The following is a 19,948-nucleotide window of genomic DNA, read 5'->3' on the forward strand; positions in this document are numbered from 1 at the left end:
TGTTTATATGAAATCTCCCAATTTCTAAACACTGAACATTTAAGATTAACCAGAAGTGTATATGCCTAATAAAACACATAATGCAGATTGCGTATAAGACCAAGGGCTACCATTTTGAGAGCTCTTCAGGATTTATAGTCTTTTCTCTTTCATACCCCAGAGCCCCCTCCCATCTATCCCCAAAAGAGGCCACTTGCAACTTGAAGAGTAAAAGACAGGTACTTACTATGGAGCTGCTGAAGGCCACGGGAGGCTGTGAGCTTTCACAGTGCCCCACAGACCTTTGTCGGGAGTGGCCCTGGATGGGTACCTGGGCACTGTGGCACCTCCTCAGAGGCTGGGCCCATCTTTGGCCCCTCAGTGTTGCTGGGCCCTGAGCCCATCGGGCTGGGAAGGACAGGCACTGGTATTGGGTCCACTCTTCACTGTCTGAGTCAAGCTCCTTTGGGGTCTCTAGTCGCTTGGCTGCAAGAAAGGAGTACTGCTATTACACCAGTCATACCTTGGCCAAGTCACGGTCTGAGGGGATCCCAGACTCCAGGGGTACAGGAAAGAGCACAGAGTAAGAGCACTTTGCTGCTCTGGAGCATGGGCAACTGGACTACCTTGACTGGAGAAAGAGGAGTGCAACTAAGTTGCACAGATTCAAATCCAGCTCTACTACTTCCTAGCTATGTGACTGAGCTTTGACTAAACGTGTGGCCCTACCTAACTCATAGGGTTGTTCGGAAGACTTGATAAAATAGTGTGTCACAGTGACTGATATACTCTAATACTGGTCATGGTAGTTGTTACTATTATTAAAAAGAGATCAGAAGCTCCCATGTAAATGGTTACCACCATGGCAAAGGTGATTGGGCTACCCATAATTTCTCCCCCTTTCTTTTTCTCCATTCCTCCCACTCAAAAGAATGAATGCTGCTCTTTTGAGAGTTTCTGCTCTCAGTTAGAAAGCGTGTGTGGTGTGTTTGTGGGTGATGGTGGAGGGCTGCTGAGGAAATCAGGTCAGCTTTACAGGCCACCTTCAGTCCATGTGTGATGACAGTCCAGGCATTGTTCAGCTATACCTCCGAAGTCAAAGCTCTGCCTCAGTAAAAATCCAAAAGATCAGTTAACATGGAAGGCTTTTCCTAGATGTATTGAATCTGATCATACATCTACACTGAGGCCTGTCCTGACATGTCAGGTAAAGTGACCGCCAAAATTCTTAAACCTTGGCTGTATAACTGGTACATAATTTGGACATGTCCCCAGTCCATTCCCGACAGATAACAATCCTGTGTGTAAATGGCACCAAAGACCGACTGGAGGGCTACCACACAGGAGATCACTGATAGCCTTTGCGAACAAAGGAAAGTTTATAGGTGATAAGAACACAACTGATCTAGGAAAAGGAAGCCCACAGGGATATAGGAAGCAATCTGCCACAGAGCCAAGAAACCTCTGTGGGGAGCCAGGAAAATGTCTTTCATTACCATTCTTTTAGGAGAGCAGGGTGATTCATTTAGAAAGAGTGGTGAGGGCCCCTGGGAACCCTCGTACCATTTTCTTGGTGAGAATACTCGCTGCCCATGATAGTGCAACGCCGAAAGACCATCTTGTTCTCAGTCAGTGTCCCCGTCTTGTCAGAGAAGATATACTGGATCTGGCCCAAGTCCTCAGTGATGTTGAGGGCTCGACACTGAATGGACAAATTGGTCTCTTCATCATACAGGTCAAGGTCATTGTGCAGGAAGAAGACTTGTCCAAGCTTCACCAGCTCAATGGACACGTACAGGGAGACTGGGATCAGCACCTGTGGGGAGATTGATTCCCACAGTGTCAGAGACCAGGCCAGTTCCCTGTCTCAGAACTCTCACCAGTGGGTAGCAAAGGCAGTTAATGGAAAGCTGAGGTCAGCTCACATGATGGACTTTCTCTGAGAAACTAAAGGTCAATGACTTCATGCCTCCCTTGGAATTCTTAGGGGCATCTGAAAAAAAGGTGCCTTCTTCACCCAGGGAGGTCTGGTACGGAGTACGCACTCACCATTGGTTGTTTAATGACTGAGTGGTTAGGGGGTGAGGAGCTCTAGTGCCTCTGTCCAGAGTTTCCTGATGCCTCTCAGATCTCTATACCACCAAGTGCTGTCGCTCACTTTTATATATATTCAGACCCATTGTTGATTACTGTCTCTGATTCAATACCTAATATCTTCTGAGTGCTTGCTTTGTGTGTCAGATCCTATGCTAGGTCCTGGAGATGGCAGCAAGCAGAACAAATACCTGGCTTTGAAGACCTCACATTCCGGTAAACAAATAAAGAAATATATATCGGGCAGTGTAAAAGAAAAGTCAAGAGTTTAGAAGGTGGTGACTGGAAGGGATTCTTTTATAAACCATGACTTTTGAGCAGAGACCTGAAGAAATGAGGGTGTGAACCAGGAAGTTATCTGTGGGAAGAGGAATATTCTGGGCAAAGACGGGTGGGAGTGGGCTGGGTAATTGAGGGGAAAGAGTAAGCAGGTCTTGTATGAATGAGCAGGAGATGGCTAGGAGATGAGGCCAGTGGGGAAGTCAGGGTCCAGATCATGTAGGGCCTTGTTCACTGCCATAAGGACTGTGGATTTCTCTTCGAGCAGATGTGAAACCATTGGAGGGTTCTGTGCAGAGGAAGAGTATGGTCCAACTCACATTTAAAAAAGATTACTCTGCTAAATGAATGAATGAACTAAGGACTGAAAAAAGTTTACCTGTAAGAGGACAACAAAACACCCTCAAATACTACAAGAAACTGAATGTAAATGGAGCTTCATGAAAACAAAACTGCAACTTCCCTCATCTTTTCATTGACTGTACCTCCTTACAGAGCCTGAAGAATTTATTCATCTTTTTATTCCTACTGCCCCTTTCTTGTAGGTGCTCTGTGTTTTGTGTTTTCTCCTCTATAGGGCCAGTTGTGTTTTTTCCCTCTCAATCTATCAGATGCTAAAACACTAACCTGTGGTTTCTTTCTCCCAATCCTTAGGGCTTGACAGTTCTCTGTAGTTCTCTGAGCTATTTTATCTTCTTCTGTTCCCAGGTCATTAGGATTTTACCTGTTCTATTATATCTGGCAAAGGGGCAGGTACACTTAGATTACTACTATAATCTTGCTCTTAAATAGAAAAGCCTGATAAATATTTTCCTTCACTATTATCTTGGGGCCAAGGTTCCTTCCACAAGGTAGGGCTGGTCCTGACATTACCCCAAATGTGAGGACTTTCAAAGACTCACAAGAAAGCAATGACCATTTTCTCATCTTAGTTCAGTTAGTTCTTTCTTGGGGCCAGCACTGCTTTTTCTTTATTTCACAAAGTTGTGGAGGTATTGGTCACAGGTCTTCTTGAGCCCCCAGCTAGGGAGGGCTTCCTACCTGGAGCAGGATGATCATTGTAAGGAACATGTAGAAGCCTCCAAGGGCAAGGGGAAGGAAGCTGCCCTTGGCATCTGGCACATCAAAGGGAGGGTGTTCTTCAAAGGTCCCATTCCAGAGGCGGTGACCTGAGAGTGGGCAAAATCAGAGATTAAGCAGAATCCTCACCTAATTCTATATTAGTCTAATTAAGGGCTATCAGCCCTTAATTTATTCCTGGAAGTGACTGTGCTTTGGAGGATCCCACCCTTATTCTATACAGCCTAGTTCTGTGTGTATATATCATCTAAAGTGGTCCTTTGCATACCCTACATTTCAATCTCTTGATGGCATTAAAGTCTGTCTTACTGGGAGGAGACTAGCATGGGGATTGCTTATATTTTGATGAAGTCCTGTTATATAGGGATTGGAAAGAGGAAAAGGGACACAAGTTCTTTTCAGTTGTGTGGCAGAAAGTGCATGGCTGGGGATCTTGACAGACCCGTAAGCTAGCCCCTCTTCTTCCCCCATGCATATACCCATCCATCCATCTACCCATCCATGTTTTCACAGTTTATCTATCCATCCATCCAACCATCCATCCATCCATCCATCCACAGTCCCTCCATCCACACACATCTCTGTTAACCCACTCTTTCCTGCTGCCCTCCCTCCCTCACTCTATCCAACATTTATTGATTCAGGAAGGAATCAGTCTCATCTCTTGTCTTTGAGGAGGTCCCTAACAAGTCAGAGACCAGATGTAAAGGGACAAATCCCACACAGTGTGAGAGGTACTATGCAGAGTGTGGAATGCTATGAGAACTCACAGTAACATATCCAAATGCAGACTGAGCCCCATTTCCTTGTCCACAGATGGGGATAACCACATTCATCACTTAAGGATTAATAAGAGGAAGTGCTACAGAGCTTTCTGAATCTCAGTTTTCTCATCTATCAGTTAGTAATAATACCTCCTCTGTAGGGTTATGGTGAAAATAGAATAACCAAATGTGCATAATGCTCTCAGCCCCAGGGTAGGAACTACCAGGAATAAAAAGCATAGGGGTGGGACACCTGGGTGGCTCAGTTGGTTAAGCAGCTGCCTTTGGCTCAGGTCATGATCCCAGGGTCCTGGGATTGAGCCCCACATCGGGCTCCCTTCTGAGTGGGGAGCCTGCTTCTCCCTCTGCCTCTGCCTGCTGCTCCCCCTGCTTGTGCTCTCTCTCTGTTAAATAAATAAATAAAAAACCTTAAAAAAAAAAAAAGCACAGGGGATGCTGCCCTTTCCCCAAGATGCTTCTTTGCCCAGGGGGTTTGGCCCAATACCATTATACACGGCAGAAGAAAGGAGACTTACAGACATGAGGTTATTTTAAGGTAATATTATAGAGCAAATAACTCTGGCCTTCAAGGGAACCAGGGAAGGCTGCATGGAGGAGGAGCCCTTGAGGGGTCCTGGAGACCAGGAGGGTATCAGGTGATCAGAAAGGCCTGGGGAGGGCATTCTGGGCAAAGAAAAAAGAAACATCATCTTTACACAGTCCAAGTAAGCATGTGATAGAGAACTCTTGAATGACACTCACTTGAAAGCTTTCACAGCAGGGGCTGTGCTTTAATTAGGCACCACCGGAGGCCTGTCACTGTGTATGAGTAGTGTTTCTCAGACAGCATACAATTCTGCCCCTCCCTGTTCCTGTCTCAATTTATTTATTATTTTGGGCAATTTGCCAAGCAGATTGTGGTTTCCCTATACCTTATCTCACTGTGTGACCTTTTAATCATTAACTTCCTTTCTCTAGAGACACAGTGAGACGATCTCAAATGTCCTTTCCAGCTCTGATGTTCCCTGAAAAACCTGTTCTGAAGCAGAGGCAATAGTTCCTGCAGTGTCTCTGAGGTATGCAGGTAGCCCCACACGGATTGTGTTGTTCCCCTACTTCACTGGCCCTCTGGGTGTTCTCCTCCCAGCTGCAGGCCACCCTCACCTGGAGTGCCATTAGACACATCTGGGAAGCTTACTTAAAAACCTCAGGCTACTCACAAAACTAAATCCCATTGTCCTCACCATGGTGGCACACAAAATCTCCCTGGGCCCTAGGAGGTCTTATTTTTTCAGACACAATCTTCCAAGAACAGTGATGGGCACAATTTCTGACCAAGGCAAGTAAAGAGTAAACACCATTGCTGCCCACTGGTTTGGGGTCAGCAGGGGGTTCCGGACTTAGCACATTAATTTTTCCTCTTGTTTGTCCCTGGTTCTTTTTGGGGTCTCCTTTAGGGTCCTGAGGACCATCCTTAGAGAAAGTAGATAAGAGGAAGTGTCCCTCTTTACCTATACTCTGAGAATCAACTTAAATGGCTCAGATTATTTGTGTCTACACCTCCTGCAGCTTTCCACACTCAGCAGTTATAGAACATGGCCGCAGCCTGGTTCTAATCAGGTCTCCATGCTAGGCTTTGCTCTTGCCACACCAAAGAGCCAAATGCTCCGTTGCATAAAATTATTCTTCCTACCACTGTGCTTTGCTTGTGCTGTTCCCAGGGCTAAGAATGATCTCTCTCTTTTCATAGCTGCCTCATCCTGCCTCTGGCATCTACCTCCTGTGGTGAATGACAACTGCATTCAGGGATCAACTCCATGTACCTCTTCAAGGAAGACTTCCTCCCCTGATGCTCTCATATTACTAATATTAGGGTGAATAATGACCTCCTCCAATGTCCACACCCTAGTTCCTTGGCCCCATCAATATGCTATCTTACATGGCAAAAGGGGCTTTGAGAATGTGATTTAAGTTAAGGGTCTTGAGATGGGGAAGAGTATCCTTGATTATCCAGGTGGGCCCAATGATGTAGTTATAAATGTCCTTATAAAAATGAGGCATAGGGAGATCTACAGAAAAAGGAGAAGGAAGTGTGAGCAGAGATTGGAGTAATGCACTTTGAAGAAAGAGGAAGGAGTCACTAGAAGCTCAAAAAGACAAGGGACAGTCTCCCCTCAAAGCCTCCAGAAGGACTGAGCCCTGCTGACCCTTGAACTAATCCAGTGGAATTAATTTTGGACATCTGACCTCCAGCGCTATAACAGAATAAATGAGTATTTTCTTAAACTGCTAAATTTGTGTTGTCTTTTTATAGCAACAATAGAAAACTGAGGCAGTACTTGCATGCAGCCCTTACTGTGTAGGACAGATTATATCAATTCTGTTCATGTGCTGGACTTCTTCCTGCTAAATGATGAGCTTTTTAAGGAACAGTCCTCAGACTAATTCATCTTTTTATTTTCTTATGCTAAGAGAGTGCCTGGGTTCAGTAAGTATTTCTTGGAGAAATAAATGATAGATGATATTCCTAATATTTAGAGTACATAATACTTTCAGTAGGTTTTCATAAGCATTTTTTAAAAAGTAATCTCCGCCCCCAACGTGGGGCTAGAACTCAGGATCCTGAGCTCAAGAGTCGCACACTCTACAACTGAGCCAGCCAGGTGTCCCCACAAGCATTTTTATTTGATTGATATCCTATTAAAATACAGAGTGGGATTTATTTTTTATTAACTCTATTTTATAGATGAGGAAATTGAGACTCAGAGAGCTGAAACAACTTGCCCAAAGAAACAGAAGTTTACTGTGGTTTTGTTCTTTCCAGAACATTCCATACCTACAGCTCCAATGAGGCACATGAGGAAGAGGAGCCCAATGCAGAAGAAGATGTCTGTGTTCATGCGCCGCTCAATCTTGCTGCGTTTGTACCGTGGGCCGCTGTTGTTCAGCATGGCTTTTGTCTCGTGGCCTTTGAGAGAAAATGAGGTAGTAAGTCTTTAGCATCTGTTTTCCTCTGGCCTGGATCATATCCTTAGCTCTTCTCACAGGAGCTTACAATAGAAGAGAGGCTTCTTCCTCTAACCTAAATCTTTCATGCCTCAGGGAGACTGCTGAGAACAGCTGTAGAGGCCTCACACAATTTGTCACCATGTGTTTACTGAGCATCACCTCCACACCAGACACTGCGGTGCACACTGATAGAGCTACTAAGCACAGGTTGTACACTGCACAACTCAAGAAACACCCTTCATTCTGTAGTTGTTGTAGATTTATAGGTTTATCATGATAAATTTCTGCAAATGATAGTAAGCTGTCTGGAGGAGGGGCTTTTTTTTCTAATTTGCACAAAGGCACTGTTATGGGCTAATGGTAGGATACAAGGATGAGACAGATGACTCACATTTTGGTGAAAATATTCAAGAAAGTAAATAAATAATTACAGTTAGTAATAAGTCCCATGAAATAAACAATGGGCTGATAAATAAGAGATGGTGGTAGAGAACATGGTCAGGGAAGGCTTCTCAGAGGAGGTGACATATAAGGGACATCAAAAGGTAGAGAAAAGAGTTGGGAGAACATGGTTTTGGGCTTAGGAAATAGTACGTGCCAAGGCCCTGTGTCAGGACAGTGCCTGAGGCCAGTAGTTTTCATTCTTGTTTCTTTGCCTAAGGTATTGGTGTTCTTGTAAAAGAGTGGTAGGGGCCAAAGGCCTCCATCCCGGTATTAGCCTTGAGCCACTTTACACTTATCTTGGAGTTCTGCATAAAATTTTGTTCAAAGAGAGGACAACAAAATTTGAAAACTACCAATGTCATCCAGTCACCCTTGTTCCAGTTGGAGACCAGGGACCAAAGAGTAGAAGGGACCTGCCCAGAGGAAAGAGCCATAACATCAGAGCCATACTGAGAGTCCAGGATTCTGATTCCTATTCTTTCTCCTTCTACCAATTCATGGTACCCAGGCCATACAGCTAAGAGCTGAGAGCCAAGCTGAGATTTTGTCTTTAGACAGAGCCTGTCCTTTGGGGCTGCTAAACTTAAACACCATGCTGTATTCCTCAGCAAATTAAAAAAAACCACCACATATTTGCTGTGCAAAATTAAAGAAAATCAATATATCAGCACCAGCAGTGAATGGCTTTAATTCTCTTTAGCTGGTTGCCTTGTGGATTTAAAGTGGCAACAAAACAGCAGGAGTGAGCAAACTCTGGGCTTATTAATCAGACTCAAGTTGCTGTAGTTGTGAGGGGGGTTTCCACAGCAATGAGCACAGACTGACTGCGTTCATCAGCACTGTGGCCTTCCCACCTGCTTCAGGCTCACCTCATGTCAGGGGTCCTCAGACCTCCCTCTTTTTCCACCTGCTCCTCACCTTCTGCGATCCCTCTGTTTTTTTGGTAAATGGTGGGCTCACAGGGAAGGCAGTATGGTGTAATGGTTGGAATGTGGTCTCTAGAGTCAGAGCTTATCTCTGTAGAGACTTGACATTGGGTTACAAGGAATTAATCTCAGGAGACAAATGACCTTGGGTGAATTAATCCCTTTGTACCTCAATTCCTCATCTGGAGAATGAGAGATAACAGTTGTGTATGTACACACAGTACTTAAATTACTTCCTTATACACGGTAGGGGCTCAATAGATGTTTGCTGTGAGGAGCACACACCTTTATGTTGGATCTCTTCCTTCTGGGAGGCTCACTTTGGTCTTTTTGGGCCTTTGACTCTGAGGTGCTCCTATTTTGTTTATCCATATTATCAGAGAAGAGAATATTACTCTAGGTCAGTTGCTTCCAACCAGGGGTGATTTTACTCCCCAGGGGACATCTGGCAATGTGTTGAGAAATTTTGAGTTGTCACATCTTAATGGCATCTTGAGGTCAGGGATGCTGCTAAACATTCTACAGGCAGCCCCCAAGCACAAAAAACAATCTAAAACAAAATATCAACAGTGCCAAGGTTGAGAACCCCTTGCTCTAGATAACTATACTAAAACAATCAGTACCATTTTTGTACACACTTTTTGAGACCTAATATGTGCCAGACACTGTGTTAAGCCCCTTTCACAGACAATCTCATTTGACCCTTATAACCCTACAAGGTGAGAACTATTAGTCACCTTGTGTTGAAAGCTTAACCAACATACTCAGGAACATGTAGCCAGCCAGTAGATTTCACCCCCAGGCAGCCTGACCCCTCAGAGTCATGATTCACTCTCTCCCAAATTTGTCCCCTCATTTACCATGCTCATCACTCACTCAGAAATTTGTTTCTGATCAGGCAGAGAAGCAAACTCCAAGCCCATGTGGGAGTTTTTGGTGAGGTGGGGATTGCTTCAGAGTTTATCTTTAGTAGGTCTATCAGATGGCATTGAGCTCCATTGCCAAAGACCCTTGGAAAGAGTCACCTGAACTGACGAACACAATCCCCCTCCACCAAGTTAGGGAAAGCTAGCTAGACCGGGACATTATTTTTTAAAAAATCTGTTTTTCTTTGACAGTTCCAGAAAGTGAATCTTCGGGTAGACTGATGTTTAAATGCTCTGCCATGTCCATCAAAAGTGGGGTTCTATGAATTCCCAAACAAATCAAATCAAAGAAAAATAACAAACAAGCACAATATTGCAAGATGTCCTAGTGAGAGGGAGACGCAGGAAAACATAATCTAGGGTCTTCCACTAAAGGTAGACACTCCAGGGAGACTGTGTTTTCTCTACAGAGGAAGAAGTCTGCAGTTGTTGATGTAACAGCTGAAATTTATTGAGCACCAACCGAGTGCTGGGCTCTAAGTACTGGATAGATAGCAGTCCCAAGACAGCCCTCTAAGACTTCAGATTCATTGTGAGAAGTGCTGCTTTTTTTTTTTCATCAGAAAGCAAAATCAAAGTGGAAAGCAGAGTTAGAGCAAAATGAATAAATAATATACACATAACTGCAGAAGCAGCAACTAAAACCCACTGAGTGCTCACTGTGTTAGACATAATTTGTTTCACGTGTTGGGTCATTTGATCCTCCTGAGTACGCTATGAGGCTGAGCCAAATGTTCTTCCCATTTGCATAGATGAGGAAATGGAGGCACAATTTTCACAAAAAGGTGGAGTTGTTAAGTTTGGTGAGATTATTCCTCAGGCTCAAGAAAGCACTCTTCATCCTGCCTTTGATTGGTGTCACAAAACCATCAGAGGTGAATGAGCACGAATCCCTCTTTTGTTCAGATGACTGATGTTAGCTTGGAGTCTAAGTACATCTCTTGTGAACCAAGTAAGCTGCTGTGATTCTCACTTTGCTTAGCTAAGAAATAGGAAGTTTCTTGTACCCCTCAGAACTGTTGTGGATTCCCACTGACTGAAGGTGGATCTGGAGGGGATGCGGGAGGGAGGATAAGAGGAAGGCACAACATAAGTCAGTGACCTGCATAGATGACGATGCCAACAGCCACCTCAGTGTTTCTGATGGTGCAGCCTCGAAGCAGAAGACTCTCACTGCCAAAGCCAGTCCTCGTCTGGTCAGGATGCTCCCTGGGGATGAAGAAATACTGGGAGTGGTTTGGTGGTCATTTCATGCTATCACTGGGTAGTGTCACAGAATTAGAAGTGATGAGCGGATACGATCCCTCTCCTCCCTCTTTTTCAGAAGAGCAATGGGTCTTATTAACTCGGCATCTGGTCTCCGGGTTCAAGTACAACCTTCATTGCTCCTGGGAGGCTTGTGTGTGTGGGCTGGACCATTAAAGGGGAATTATCCATCCCTATGGAAATCATCATTTATGCACCTCAAAGTCAGAGCTCTGCTGAAAAAGCGTTGGCTTCAGTTTTCTCACTCAGAATGGTTTAGTGTGTGGGAACTGGCTTCTGGCCCTACAAAGGCGGTGCTGTGTTCCCTCAGGCAGCGTTCCCATGCTCACTCTCACCTGGTTGCTGGGACCAGACTGCAGAGTCCGACTGCGCAAGTCCGCCGAAGCCACCAGACAGTGCCCCCCTCACACTGTGGGATGACAAGGCTCCTCTTGTTGGGAATTACATCTCTCACTTGCCTCTCTCCTGTACCACCCTCCTCTTGCTCCGTCCCTCGTGAGATAAACAGAGCTCACAGGAGGCGGACGGCAGCCCTCTGTGCCACACGTAGGAGGCAGCTCCTGAAAGCTGAGCGTTTTTTCCTTGTTCTAGCCTCAGGGCATTGCAGTTTTCCACCTCACACCAGAAACTTCTGAGGCCAGCCAACACCAGTTATTACCTGGGGTCTGACCCTTACTCCATCCTGATAACCTTCCTTTGGGATATTTGAGACATTTAAATTCAAATATAACTTCCCCAAAGCATTAGGGAGAACAAAAAGAATAACAATCTGAACCCTTAGGGCTTTTCTCTTTTTAGTTCTTCAATACTTCATTTTTCTAGGTTATAATTGTTATAATTGTTTTCCATTTACTGACTGAGTTAATCATCATGACAACCTTGGAAGATAGGTTATGTTACCATACCCACTTTATAGACTGGGAAACTGAGGCAAGTTCATAGAGCTAGTAAATGGCAGAATGGGGATTCGAGTCCACAAAGTCTGGCTCCAGAGTGCTATACTGCCGCTCAATATGCCTTTTCATACCAATTATTCCTTACTGTGGTTATAAACTAAGTTTGCTTGTATCATTTTCTTTGATTCTTCATACTTCCGGGAAGTCAGAAGGGTGATTATCCTTCTCGTGAAAAAGATGAAGCCCAGAGAGGGTGAGGTTAGTGTCACTAACCCAGAGAGGAGAGTTTTCTAAGGCCGCACACCTAATACATGGGACATCCTAGGACTCGGAGACCCAGGCCACAGACAGCAGCTGTGTCATGCGGTTTTCACAACACTAGGCTTCCCAAAGTAATGCCTCATTAACTTGCAATGAATCAGAGTCCTTTCCACTTGCAGTTCTTCTGACTCTAACAAGAAAATGTCTGACAGCTGACTTGGGATGAACCAAATGTCGGGCACAAGGGATGGCCTCTTTGCTGGGGCAGGTGGCAAATTCTACCTGAACAGATGCCTGCCACGAATCCTCCTCTTTGCTAGGAGCTCAGGCCCTTCTCTGCCTGTCTCCTTCTGTGCTGTCTGTGCATTTTAAAATAATTTGTGTTTAAAAGCCACTATTTATCTCGTATTGTTCTCATCCTTTCCCCTCTCATATTGTTCCTCACAATATGGGCGTGAGAAAAATGTGGGTGGAGAGAAAGCACAGACATCTGCCTTCCAAGAAGACTACTTAAGCCTCATTCCAGACCCGATTGGTCGACAGGTCACCTTACCAAGCTGAGCTCTGTTCTGCACAACAATGTAAAACATACTGGGGCTCCAGTGGGAAGACCTGGATTCAAGTCCTGGTATTGGCTGGTACCTCTTGTGTGCCTTTGGGTATATCTGAAAGTCTTAGATCATCCCTATCTGGAAAATGGGGATCATAATAGTCACTTCCCTGGGTGGTTGTACAGAGTGAAAGAGATGATGTTCCGTGTAAGTACTCTAGAAACTGTGGAAGCACTGTATGAGGGCATGTATTCTCATCATTACCATCGCTCCTTTTTGGTCTGTCTTTGCATTAAGACCAGTAGTCTGATGTGGGAGCAGAATTACAGTCAAATTCCCAGATCAAACTAAAGTTGAGGCATAAGAACACCACTGATGACAAAAGCACATCCACCATCGACCGTTTACTCTGTGCCAGTTGCAGTTACAGATATGACAACCAAAGCCCAGAGAGGTTAATGAATTTACTCAAAGTCACACAGCTTGTAAGTGATAAAACCTGATTTCAAACCCAAGTCTGTCAAACTCAGAAGTCCCTGTTCTTACCTGCAATGCAATACAAGCTCTTTTAGAACACTGACATCAATGAAATCTTGCCTTTCCTGAATCAGAGTGTGGTCATGATTTTGATGTTATTTCACCAGAGGTTTAAAAAGAATTAGTAAATTTAAGCCTGCAAGATAATTAACTGCCGCTCTGGTGCCAAAAAAAAAAAATAAATAAAATAAAATAAGAAAAGTTTCCCAATGTCATTAGATTTCTTTAGCATTTCTTTACATCCTCAAGACCCGGACACTTAACTCTTTGGCCGTTTCAAGAAAAGATGTGTTCTAGCTACAAGGGAAAATAGTTACCAGCAGCACAGGGGCATTAGATACTTACATATAACCTTTAAATTTGTTGAGGTGGTTGTTGGGTTTCTCACACACGATGGTGTTGCAGAAATGTTCGGGTTCGAAGTGTACATCCTGTGAGGGAGAGAAACACCAGGAAGTCATGAAGTCAGAGGGATCTAGTTTTAATAGGATCACTAGGAGAGCCAATAACTGTTAGAACCATCACAACTAAGGCAATCCCTGCTTTGTCACATCGTGATAGTTATAAAATGTTAGAAGAAAAGTGAAATCCTCATTAAGAAGGAGGAAGCAGATGCACTGAAAATGCTGGAAAGTTGGAGGCACGGCAGAGGGAGCCCCCTGCCTGGCCAACAGTTCTCTGGCAGGTCTGGGTTTGAGTTTCCAGACCAGCGCCATCCAACAGAACCTACAGCAACGATGGAAGTGTTCTAAGTCTGCATGTCCAATATGGAAGCTCCTCATCACCCGTGGCTATTGAAATGTGGAAGTATGGCCAAGAAACTGACTTTTAAATTTTATTTAATTTTAATTAAACGTAAATAGCTACATGTGGCAAGTGGCTACCACATTGGGCAGCACAGACATAATCAAAAAGAGGTTACAAATCACACAACCTAGAGATAATCAGAATATTCTTGTGTATATAATACTTGTAGGGTTTAAAAATATATATATAATTAAAAAATATATAAACACCTACATGTATGTATGGGTACACATACATTATGCATTTCAAAAAATGAGGTGGTATTCATATAAATCGGAAATTTTTACATGTAAAATTTTTATACATGAGTGAAACCTGTTTATTATAGAAACCTGTTATATGAATGCCACCATATTCATTTCACCATTTCACTATGGCACATTTATATCATCTCAATTTGTTTTTCTATTATGAACATGCTGTGGAAATTGTAGCTAATAAAACACAATAAACAGCATATATTGTATTCGTTTCTGCCAGATGCTGAGAACTTCATATATATTATTTACTTTTAAGCTAACAATTATTCTATGAAGTAGAAATACTAATTATCCCCTCCTTAGGGATGGAAAAACCATGGCTCAGAAGGGTAGGCAGGCTACCCATGGCCGCCACAGGACTGGGATTTGAATCCAAGTGTGACTAGAGGGTCCCCTGTCCTTTACTTGCACAGCACGCTGCCCCCCAGCGAACATTGCTGTAGCAAAGTACTTCAGACACATGCTTGGCTTTTTCTCCATGATTTCTCTTTTGTTAGGTATCTAGGTGTATAAAATCTTACAGTCCAATGGGGGAGGGGCACAAATGGAGGTGGGGGAGATCTACCCACATGGGTTAATGCTCCTCTTACCTTTTGAGCCTCAGTCTCCCATCTGTAGAATGGGGCTAACTCCACTTTTCCTGTCTATCTCATTTGTGCCCCAGCGGACAGAATCCGTGTGGAAAGTTTTAGCAGATGTAACATGCTATGCAGTAGAAGGAAGGAATGCTAAAGGTGGGGTGAGAAATGGTTTCCTGGTAGAGCTTTTGAATGGGGACTGAATTTATCGCTGAAAGTTTCAAGGTACAGCTGTTCAAAGGGGCAAATTGATTAGAAAAAATGATAGCATTCTGGCTTCGTATAAATATACTGTCCATTGGATCTGTGGGGGCGCCAACATAAATAAACTCTCCACTCACTTGAAATAAATTACCCATCCAGGAGTTTCTAAAAATATGGCCCTTTTCTCTCCAGGTATCGATTCTTTCAGGGACAAACACTTGCCGAGTCCTGAGATGATGACAAATCACACTGTAATTTGTCAGCTGCTTTCATGCCCCTGATTAAGCCGTGTGCTTCACTCCAATCCATATCACTCGGCTCATTGCAGGCTTTCTAAATCCAAACTCATTTCAGATATGAGTGGCAGTGGGTCTCAGAGCTAATGATCCTGCTGCAGCGAGTGCTGGGCGTCTGTTGAATCATACCCCGCAGATGCCGGCAACGTGAGGTTGGCCTCTCTTGTCCCTGCGCTGGGGCTTCCCAGTGACCTTCTTCCTCAAGTGTCCCTTGTTCTCATTTTCTTCTGGGCACTGGCCTTGGGTCCTCTGTCCATCTCCCTCTTTTCCTGAGGAGGTGAACTCACCCTTTCTAGCTACCTGTCCCCTGGGCTCCTTACTTCCCTCCCCAAAATGGGCTGTAAAGAGGGGCATGTGGGTCTTGCTATCTTCAAAGATAAGCTCTCAGGATTGCTTGCTTTGAAGGACTTACTGTAGCCACTCCAGGGAGCTGCTAGGAGAGCCCAAGGACAGGAGGGCATGGGGGGAACTGCCAAACTCTACAAGGTCCTTATTTTAGCCTCATTCAGGAGTTTCTGAGACCCTTCTGATTCATTACAGCACAGATTTTCATAGCTTGTGGACAAAGCCCACCTAAACATTTCTTTCTGACTCAGCCCTTTACCTAAGAAAGCCCCACTAATAAGCAAAAAGGCCTGGGGAGCCCTCAGGGTCCAGGAAAAGATAGCCCCTTCCCAGAGAGGAGTGTGTGTGTCTCTGCAGCTCTTCAGGCCAGACCCACCTCCCTTGAACACTTACTATGTGTCAGGCACCTGTCATTAAGTTCTCACAGTAACTGTAGGAGATTTTGACAGATGGGCAAATAGAGACTGAAGTAAAGCAATTGTCTCAGGATTGGTAAGTAACCCCCATGACTGCGGTTCACATCATTGGAATCCAAAGCCAATTATCATCATCGTTGTTGCCATGGTCATCATTGTTACCATCATCAATACATTTAATCCTCTCTGTCCTCCTGTTTTTTATTATTATTGCTTCAGCACTTACTGAATGCTTGTTATGTGCTAAGAACCAACTAAATATTTTATACATGCTATTTCCTTTAAATCACATAATAACTCTATCAGGCAAGGGACTATTATTATTTTTTAAAGATTTTATTTATTTGACAGAGGGCAAGAGAGCACAAGCAGGGGGAGCAGTAGAGGGAGAGGGAGAAGCAGGTTCCCCGCTGAGCGGATAGCCCGATGTGGGGCTCGATCCCAGGACCCTGGGATCATGACCTGAGCTGAATGCAGAGGCTTAACTGACTGAGCCACTCAGGCTCCCTAGGCAGAGACTATTATTATCTCTATTTTACAAGTGAAGGAACTAAGGTTAAGGAGATCCCAAAGACCTACAGCTAGCAAAGTGAGAAGGTAGGATTTAACTGTGGGACTTCTGATGCCATACACTTTGCTCTCTTAAACAATGGTGTTATTTTGATGCACAAAGGAAAGATTCGTGTTTAAGATCTCCCCTTGGGAGGGGGGTGGAGGGATGAGGTAACTGAGGAATGGACATTAAGGAGGGCATGTAATGTAATGAGCACTGGGTATTATATAAGACTGATGAATCACAGACTTATACCTCTGAAACCAATAATACATTGTATGTTAATTAATTGAATTAAAATAATTAAAAAAAGATCTCCCCTTGGCTCTATTTCCTTTCCTGTGTTCTTTTTCCACTTTCCATAATCTAAGTACCTGATATAATAAATAAATTTATATATGTGGAATTAAAAAACAAACCCCAAAAAACTGAGCTCATAAATACAGAGAATGAATTGGTGGTTGCCAGAGGTGGGGGTGGGTGGAATGGGTAAAGAGGGTCAAAAGGTACAAACTTCCAGTTAAAAAATAAGTAAGTCATGCAGTGCAATGTACAGCAAGATGACTATAGTTAATAATATTGCATTGTATATTTGAAAGTTGTTAAGAGAGAACTTAAAAGTTCTCATCACAAGAAAAAAAACTGTAACTGTGAGGTGATGGATGTTAACTAGACTTACTGTGATTTCACAATATATACAAATATCAAAACATTATGTTATATACCTAAAACTAATATAATGTTATAAGTCAATTATATCTTAGTAAAAAAATAAGCAAGCCCCAGTGCCTAGAAATCATCATTATTATCATTATCACGATCACCATCACCCTTCTTAATGTGGGTCAAACAAGGAAGATAAAAAATCTAAACTACATCATATTGTCATGCTGAACTTTGATTTGCCTCCATTAAATGTTTTTATTTGATTGTTTCTAAAAGACTTTTATGCTTTATGAAAGGTGTTTCTTATTAAAGGTGTTTCACTGGTTCACTCTCATCCTTTTTTCTGGTATCTACATACACATCTAGTAGGTAGGCAGTCAAGGCATTTCTAGACCAGGGTATCCCAATTGTTTGGCACTATTGACATTTGGGGCTGGATGATTCTTTGATGTTTAGCAGCATTCCTGGCCTTCACCAACTTCATACTAGTAGCACCCTCTCTTTCTGCCAGATGTGATGACCAAAAATGTGTACAGACATTCCCAAATATTTCCTGGGGGTAGAACTGAGAATTGCTCTAGGACCAAGTCCAGGCTAAGGAGATATAAAGTTGCCCAGATTAAGAACACACTCTAACCTATCTGTCCATCAGGAGAGGACATGATAGGATTTTCTTTTCTTTTCTTTTCTTTCTTTTTTTTTTTTTTCCTCTTCAATTGGAAAAAAAGGTTAGATTTTATGACTGGGGGTTCCTAATGACTTGAATGATGAGAAATCTGCATATATCACTCTGTCCTATATATACTATAGAAACTATTGTATAAGCATGGTGAGGTTTCCTTACAATATATGTACCATGCTAAGGTTAAAAATAAAAGGGGATTGATAATGAAAAAAATGAATTCATTCCCTAAAATCTAGTAGAAAATATTTAGAAAATACCACAACTAATAAGCAATGCAATGTGTTATGTTTTCCAAGTGTATTTGCATTTTAAAGCAGGGTAACTTTGAAGGGTAGAGGTTAAGACACTACCTAGACTGGGACATTCTTTTGAGGATTTTACTATGTGTGTATGTGTGTGTCTATAAATATACATATACATATAAGAATATATATGTAAGTATATATATTTAATTTTTTTAAGCATTTAAGAGGTTTTTTTTTGCCACCTCTATGAAGCCTACCCAAATCTCCAGAGACTGTTTCACCCCAACCAATGAGAATTGTCCTTTTTACGTGCTTCCACACCACATTGCTTATGCCTCCATTAACACTTATGAATCTGTGTTTCCTCTACGCAACTGCCAGCTTCCTCTGGGGCGTCTCCCATAATGCCTTGTGGCAACAGGCACACCACCAAGATTTGTTGAGAGAAGGTTAGTCCTGGAGAGGGTGATGTGAGGAACATATATATTGAAAGGTGACAGATGAGGAGATGAAGGAAGACCTCTCTGTAAAGACTGCCCAAAACAATTAGGAAAAGCCCCAGTGACAAATCTTAACTTTGATTTATGGGAATAAGACTGCTTCCTGTAAGGAAATTCTTTGGCTCAACTTAAAAAAAAAAAAAAAGTAGTCAAAGAACTAGATCCTAACATTCCAACATGGGCCAGACTAGTCTCCCATTCACTCATTCATTAATTCATTCAGTAAAATCCATTCATCAATCAAACATTTATTGAATATCCATAATATATGAGCCATGGGGGAAGTAAGAGAGAATCGGAAAAAAGGGAGAGGTTTTTGACACAAATCATTTATTGCAGTGATAAAACAACTCAAAATTCCCAGTTTAGCCCAGGTACATCAATGGCAGTATCTGTAAAAGCAAAGGAAAGTGGGCCAAGTGCTAGTGTGTAATGACTCTCCGGGGTTAAGGTATCCTCACTGACTTATGGCCCAGAATCAACAAGCTGCATCCTCCGAGGGCCACCAGGAAGGCCAAGGTTTAGCAAAGAGGCTGAAATAGGTTCCAGTAACAAGAATGGGCCTTTTCCCCTGCACTGGCCTCAACTTTTACTTTTCTAGGCCCTATTTTCCACTATTCTTCATAAATGAAGTTCAAGTTGATTAATAAATGTGATTACATAAATGTATGAATGATGTTTCGAAATTGTTTGTAGTGGGCAGTTCTCTTCTGGCTACCTACCTTCCAGTCTAATCCCTTTTCATTAACAACCCTTTGACTTCCTTTTGGGCTACTACCTCTCCTCCGTGGTTTGTAATCTTGATGGGACTCTAGGTCAAGATGCCCTGCCCACTAGACTCTCCCACTGTGGGACTTTGACTTGAGTGGAATGACTCAAGGAAGAAAAAACAAATAGATCATTAAGTAATTGTTGCTCCCAGTACTTGGCCACCGCACTGAGGCTTCCTGGTTCTTGTTTGTGAGCCTGGGTTTTCAGCTTTCCTTTGATTCTGTGAGCCATGCTGTGTGCTTCTTCCCCTCCACCCCACCTGCCCCTGCATTTTTGCAAGGATACTATTTTGCTTAAGTTAGCCAGAATCATTTCTGCTTCTTACAAATAAAGAAGTCTAATCAAAACAGTGACCTATTCAGTCCTATGGATATATCTTGGCCTTTAAAAGAATAATGATTTTTATTTATTTGGTACAATTTCAGTTCACAAAATGCTGTCCCTTATTGATCTGATTTTATTCAATCTTCCCAGCTCTCTTGTGAAGTGTTGAGGACAAGTTGGCCCCATTTTATTGGAGAGAAAATTGAGTGTTGCTTGTACTAAGTAGCTTGCCCAAGATTACACAGCTCATGAGCACCCAAGTTTGTCTGATTCTAAAGGTTATACA

General features: G+C 43.0%; 1 protein-coding gene across 6 annotated transcripts in view; it reads right to left on the bottom strand.

Annotated features, from left to right (window-relative positions):
- The window catches only part of ATP10B (ATPase phospholipid transporting 10B (putative)), a 322,916-nt gene that overhangs the window by 124,303 nt on the left and 178,665 nt on the right, over nt 1-19,948 (bottom strand). For all 6 annotated transcript variants that reach the window (XM_032403662.1, XM_032403663.1, XM_032403664.1 and 3 more), the window contains 6 exons: nt 13,358-13,443; nt 10,604-10,710; nt 7,033-7,164; nt 3,394-3,521; nt 1,543-1,795; nt 227-465 (listed from right to left, as the gene is read on the bottom strand). In XM_032403662.1, coding sequence (XP_032259553.1) covers nt 227-465; nt 1,543-1,795; nt 3,394-3,521; nt 7,033-7,164; nt 10,604-10,710; nt 13,358-13,443 — 945 coding nt within the window. The remainder of the gene's footprint in view (nt 1-226; nt 466-1,542; nt 1,796-3,393; nt 3,522-7,032; nt 7,165-10,603; nt 10,711-13,357; nt 13,444-19,948) is intronic.

This window comes from Phoca vitulina, unplaced genomic scaffold, assembly GCF_004348235.1.
Source record: "Phoca vitulina isolate PV1807 unplaced genomic scaffold, GSC_HSeal_1.0 scaffold6, whole genome shotgun sequence".
In the NCBI taxonomy this organism is placed as follows: Eukaryota; Metazoa; Chordata; class Mammalia; order Carnivora; family Phocidae; genus Phoca; species Phoca vitulina.